Genomic DNA, 6,985 nt, shown 5'->3' with positions numbered 1-6,985 from the left:
CCTATCCTTATAACTACTTCTATACTCATTTCCTATGCTAAACTTTTCTCTGCCACTTATTCATTTTGCATTTACTTTCTCCTGGCTCTCACCACTGTCTAGTCCTAGTGTAAAACTTCCCTTACAGTTGAGTTAATAGCCGTAGCAAACAAGCCAGCTCCTATCCTATTTAAAAGCTCCCATCTTCCATTGAACTGATTCCAAAAGTACAACTTAGCCAATCTACTCATCCTTACATCCTAACTTAAGATCAGCATTTAGCCCTACTTATAACTTATAAGTGACCTACTTATAACTTCATCCCCAATGTAAATTCTGGGCAGTATCCCTGACAAAATTAAGTTATGGCCTTTTTCGTTAAATGCCTTTATCAACCCCTTGTACTTATTAATTAGCTCCTCTGACCTACCTTTCCCTACATCATTAGCCCCTACATGCACAACAAAAGCTGCATCTCTGCTAGCCCTGTTTATTATATCTCCTGCTCTACTCCTTATGTTCTTTTACCTATGCCCTGTTGTACTTAAATGTTATGTTATTACTTTAAACAAATGTTTAGATTATTACTTTAAACAAAGATATTTTACCAAAAAAGAAAACATCATCAAAGTTGCAGCTCATTTCATATATTGGAGTAAACGATTGTGGTGAAGCACAGGGGGAATAATAATTTAATGTTTAATTAATCAATAATATTATGTTAAAAAAACACAAGACTATCACTGTTAAGCTGTTTGTAATAACTACTATTAAATAAAGATTTGTTTTGCTTAAGTTCTTTTAATTGGCCTCAATAACTTGCTTATGCACAAAATACATTCACATAAACAACTATTTGAAATAAAAAATATGAATACTGCTCTATATAAGTAACAACATTTCTAAACTAAATGTGAATGTTTTATTTCATTTATATGAATTACATGTAAAATAAAATAGTTTTCAACCAAATATAAATATGTAGTTCTGATGACAACATTAGTAAATTATGCAAATTAGTACTACCAAAGGTTCAAAACTTCCTCCAGTAATGTGTAATGTATTTTCTAAGGGCAAAATTACTATATATATATATATATAGATACAAACAGGTTAGTTGTGCTGCTAATAGAAATAGGCTTATTATTATGGAAGGCTTTAATATTCAGTAAATGTATTGGGTTAGTCTTTCTTCATCACATGATGTTTAATTCAATTCATTTAAGTTTTTGAAGATTATCTTTTCATGTTTTCCTATTATGGAGCAGATCACTATAGACCTTGTTATCAGTACAGAAAAAGATACAATTAAAATGAAGTTTTGCAAAGGCACTTGAACACTAGTTATCGTAACAATTTTATTTTGAAGTTTATATTGAAACCAGTTGCGAACTTAATAAGCTACATGCCAGTACTAGAAAAGCTGATTTCAAAAACTGCAGAATATTTTGAAATAGAAAAATTGATAGCTAATCAGAATTTGAAGGAAGATAAAAAAACTTGGAATGTTTTTATTAGTTTGATAAAATACAAAATATTTTTTTTCCTTGTAAATAAATGGTTATCTTCCAAAGAAATGCTTTTTCTTATATATATATATTAAATAAAAAAATTGCATCAATAAGTGGAAAAAAATACTTGGCTTATAAAAAGCATGAAATTCATACAGAAAATGGAGGATGCAGAAATTTGTACAAATAATTAAATAATAAAAAAGAGCTATTGTTAAGGTCAAGAAAAATTAGGAATGGTCCTTGATTCAAAATATCAAATTTAACTTTAGAGGTTTCAATGTTTACATCATCTGAAAAAAAAAAAAGTCAAGAATAAACTGATTCTTTAAGGTATACTAGCTGTGTACCCGTGCTTCGTACGGGTTGTGTGTATAAATAATACATTAATTTAACAATTAACAAACAAATTACTTGTACATTATTTACATTTTTTATTGTACATTATCATAACAATTAAATATAAGTTAACAAAAGACACTGTGGACCATGTGTTAACTGCGTCACTTAGAAAAAACGGAAAATGTCAAATTGTGATGAGTTGTACTTGTGTGTTTGTAGTGTATCACACATCAGTGAAAAAATTAATTTTATTTACCGAAGAGCCTCTTGATAGACGACATTGAAAGTACGTCCACCTGGGGCATGGATAAATAGGCTGCGAGAAGATCTGACTCTTGAGCAGGCTACATATAGTTTTTAAACTCCAAGGATAGTGTTCATAAAAAAGAAAAAATATAAGAAAGAATGCAGTTCACGAGTCAAGTTACCGACAGACACACAGACAGACAGAAATTGAGATAAGGCTTGTTTCGGCTTCTCTGGTGTATGAAACGTGAAGATATCCAAAAAGTATACTATTCTAAGCAATGTACAGACAAAACTCTTATTTTATTTATATAGATTAAGGGAACTTTATTAAGGAAGAAGACATGGTTAAAGTGCCTAACAATTTCTTTTTTTTCCTCATGCTTCTAACAAGAAGATGAAGAATATTTTCATGCTTACCAGTTTCTTTAATGATGGAGGGAATTTTTCTTTAAATTCTATTCAATTTGATGAGCTACCTGATCTACAAAAGCTTGACACTTTATTATCTAAGGAGATTTTTTAATTTGTTGACAGATTTCAGTTAGATTTTCTTGCTTCACCATACACTTGGAGTTTTTTTTTATTGGGTTAATTATTTTGAATAAAACATGCTGGTTACCTGGGTTTTCAGAAAGTCTACAATAAAGTGTCTCACAAGAAAGTGAATAGTAATTTAAATGCTGTAGGATTAGAGAAAAGTCAAGATCAATGACAAATGGGCATTTTTATGGTTGGACAAATATTACTGATATGGTGCTCCTGTGGTCTGTTTTAGGACCTATCTTATTTAAATTACTTGGTCTTTTAGAGTGTAATATTTTGAAATCTTTTAACGATTATAAAATTTTAAAAAGTTCTGGTTATGTCAAGAATGCTTCTCTTGTTCACAAGGGCTTCGATAGTGTGTGTGTTTTAAAAACTGAGTTCAAGTATTGAAAATGTAAAGTAGTGCACTTGGGGTGTAAAAATGTACTTTTTGTAAAATAAAGACTGGGTGTTGTAGCTGTGGTAAAAAATGGGCATAGAAATATGGTTGTTGTTACAACAGAACTTTAACTTTTAAGAATATGAAAGTTATTGTACTTTGTAAAACTAGCCTTTTCTGAGAGTGAGCAAGCACTCTCTAAGTAGGAATAGCACAGATGCCTGTATTAAAGCAATAATAACATCAACTGGATTTTCTTCTCTATCAGAAGCTAGATGTGAAGAGCTAACTGGCATAGCCACTCTATCTACAGCGTATATGCCATTTTTAAGCTGTACAGTATGTCCCAAAGTCAAAAAACTGGCATATAGCCAAAACCGAGATTTCTTATTTTGTAACTATAACTTTATCATCATTTGATAGAGCGAAACCATCATGATCTTTGACTACCTGTTTTATTATTATTCTATGCAATATTACAAAAAAAGAAAAAAAAATACAATTCTAATGCAAACAATGTCATCACCCCTTGAAGTTAGCTTTCTCACAGAAATATGTTGTTCCTTTAAAAAAGCTCAAGTATGGGGTGAAACAGGAATTACCAGCCAATAATAGATGAACATTAGGTTACTGTAACACGTAGAATACTCAATGCTTTGTATACTATACAATTGATGTCTTCAGGGAGCCAACCCATATATTATGTATGAAGTGAAGAAGTAAAAAATAAATAAAAACACAGGTCATCAGAAGCTAGATACAAAGAGCTACCTGGCATAGCCATTCTATCTCCAGTGTATATACTGCTTTTCAATTATTCAGAATGTCAAAAGCCAAAAATTGGCAAATGGACAATCTTATTTTCGTTCATCATCATCTTTCTTCAATAAGCTTAGCACCTACCTAGTTCTAGTAGTAACTATAATTCCATCATTGAATAGAGCAAAACAGCATTCATAATTCTTGACTACCCATTTTATTATTATTCTATGCAAAATTTATAAAGCTTTAGAATACATTCTATAACTAGTAACCCATTTATGTCATCTTATAAAAAATGATACACAAATAAGTATAAGGAAAAAATTTATTGCTACATCAAAAGCCTATGTAGAGCTGGCTACTGAACTTTAAAAAAGGAAACAAACAAGATAGGGATGGAAGTGGAGATATTAATTGATTGATTAATGAGCACATAGCATACTAAGACATGTCAGCTTTACATGGAGAATAAAATCTCTACATTACTGGCTTCCTCACTGGCAAAACAAGTATAACCAGAATTTCCAATTGTAAAATGTTACTCTAAAGTTAACTATTCAAACACCCAGCTTTCAATAGACAAAATGGGAAGGCCAATAATGTGGGGATTTTATTTACCATGTAAAGTTGAGACAGTTTAGTCTGCTATGTAATCATTAGCTGATGAAGTGATATGTCCACGTTCATCCCTATCTTGTTTTCTTTTTTTTTCCTTATACTTGTAGAATCTTTCAATGAGACCTCATCTACATTAGTGAAAAAAAATAGACAGGCTACTAACTTAGTACTGGTACCAGAATTATTCTTGGTCACTTAGTCATTTAACTTTCTAAGATTTAGTACTACTACTAGCAGAAGTAGTAGTAAAAGTGAAAAAGTTTTTGAAAAACTTTTGGGATTGTTTATTAATTCAGGGATTCACAAAAATTGTTTTATTTAGTGATAATATTACTGTTATTACTTATTAATAATAACATTACTAATTATTAGTAAATTTACTAAAAATTACTAGTCTGTAATAGTCACTCTGCAGACACAGTACAACTACTGAACTAGTACAAGTACTGTAGTAAGTGGTATAGTACTCCATTTGTAATTTAATAATTAGAAATTTATAACTTCTATAATTAACTTCTAAAGTCTGCGTATGATACTGATATTAGTATAAATGTATAACTATTTAAAAACTTGCTTTTCTTTCTTTTTCGTCGCTCATTTCACTAATACAAACTTTATATTCACACACTTCTCCACATATTACATAATTAATCACTAAACATGTGCGTCCTCAGCACCGTCTAGAAATAAAAACAAATTAGTTTTGTGTTTTTATATTGTTAAAGGAATTTATAATTGTAAATTCTTTTTTTACTAAAAAAAATTCGCTGAGATATTTGTTCAACAATTTTATCACACTCTATAAGCATGAAAGATTATTATAGTATTTCGATAGAACACAGTATTTTTATCTCATCACACTATATCATTAATGAAAAAACAAAGATATATTCCAAAGACAAGAGTAGAATTGTATAAAACCCTATCCGAAAAGTATTTTTTTAAAGAATTTCGGGCAAAGTTTGTGTGCTTGTTTTGGGTATTAAACCATCCCTAATTTTGAACTGATTGACTACCCAATAGTACCCACTGCCAACTCTTTGGCTATATTTGTCTGATCGAAAAGTGGGGTTTGGGTGTCATACTTAATACATGCCTACAATCACAATGTGAAGAGCGCATTTTTTTTCTTCAGCAACGGGTTATGAACCAAGGATATTTTGTTTTTGAGCCCAGCATACTGGCTCTAGGCTACACCCAGCCATTATCTGTACAGACTTAATGTTAAGAACTCAAAACACACATAAAAAAATTACGGAGATAATATAGTATTGTGAGGAGCGTTTTGTACTAACAAATTCTACCATAAAAAAAGCTAGAGCTGGGAGCCATAAATTTCTCATGGAAATAACAAAAATACATACCTAAGAAACAAGTGTAATTTAATGTTAAAACATCATCTAACCTATATAAAAACCAGTGTGTGTCATGCCACATCACGCTTGATTTCTCGAAATAGGAAGAGTCATAAAAGCCAAAATGCATTTATCCAGATAGAATAGATCGAATACTGTCTGCCCATTACGATTTTAGTGTCGGGGGTAAAAGGGGGCCGTGAAGGGGTGTGTCGTGAAATCTTATAAGTGTAGTGAGTGTTGGTATAAACCTTGTTACTTCTCTGGTCGTTTATAATTTCCCGTAAAAATTCTTCCCGGGGAACTTCAGCGATACAAGTCCTTTCGTAAATAAAACTAGTTGTTACGACAGCGGAAGTCACGTGACCCTGGTAACACGTAATGAATATCTAGAAGGTTCGTGAAGGCTTGAGTGTTTGCCATACCCCCTCTATTATGTATATATAAGACCGGCAAGAAGTGACGGCAAGATAGTTGCAGATAGAAAGATTGAAGATATAGAGACGGACAATTGAGTCAAGCGCGGTAGTGACCGTAAGTAAAGTGCGTGAATCATTGTGAATTATAGTTTGTGTTTAATTTAAAGTAACTGTGGAAATTAAGTGTATTGCAAAGTTAAATTGAGAAAGAATAAACAAGTTTTATCTAAGAAAGGACTTATATCGCTAAAGTTTCTTCGGAAATAATTTTTACGGAAAATTAACAAACGAACACAGAGGCGTAACAAATTGGTGTCAGAAGTGGGATGAAAAAAATGGAAACGAGAAGTGGCAAATCAAACTACAGCTTAGCAGATTTGATGGCAGCAATCCAAGAACAACATAAGAAACGAGAAGAACGAGAAAATAAACAAGAAGAGAAACAACAGCAGTTGCAAGAAAACCTGCAATGGCAGATCGAACAGCAAAATAAAGAAAAAAGGAGACAACAGCAGTCGCAAGAAAACCTGCAACAGAGGCAGCTCGAACAGCAAAATAAACAAGAAGAGAGATCACAGCAGTTGCTGGAGGAAAAAGAAGAGAGATTACAGCAGTTGTTGGAGGAAAAAGAAAAGAAACAAGTAGAAAGAGAAAATAATCAAGAAGAGAGATTACAGCAGCTGTTGGAGGAAAAATAAAGGAAACAAGAAGAACGAGAAAATAAAGAAGAAGAGAGATTACAGCAGTTGTTGGAAGAAAAATAAAGGAAACAAGAAGAACGAGAAAATAAAGAAGAAGAGAGATTACAGCAGTTGTTGGAAGAAA

General features: G+C 31.7%; 1 protein-coding gene across 1 annotated transcript in view; it reads right to left on the bottom strand.

Moving 5' to 3' along the window:
- LOC106467493 (cytochrome c oxidase protein 20 homolog) overlaps window positions 1–5,066 on the bottom strand; it is a 28,611-nt gene extending 23,545 nt beyond the window's left edge. Inside the window, exon 1 of the mRNA XM_013927855.2 lies at window positions 4,961–5,066. Within this exon, the coding sequence (XP_013783309.1) occupies window positions 4,961–4,984 (24 nt within the window). The 5' untranslated portion in view covers window positions 4,985–5,066. The remainder of the gene's footprint in view (window positions 1–4,960) is intronic.
- Between the last annotated feature and the right edge of the window lie 1,919 nt (window positions 5,067–6,985).

This window comes from Limulus polyphemus, unplaced genomic scaffold (assembly GCF_000517525.1).
Source record: "Limulus polyphemus unplaced genomic scaffold, Limulus_polyphemus-2.1.2 Scaffold80, whole genome shotgun sequence".
NCBI lineage: Eukaryota > Metazoa > Arthropoda > Merostomata > Xiphosura > Limulidae > Limulus > Limulus polyphemus.
The sequence above is the reverse complement of the archived record's forward strand: the minus strand, read 5'-3'. Positions and strand labels throughout refer to the sequence as shown.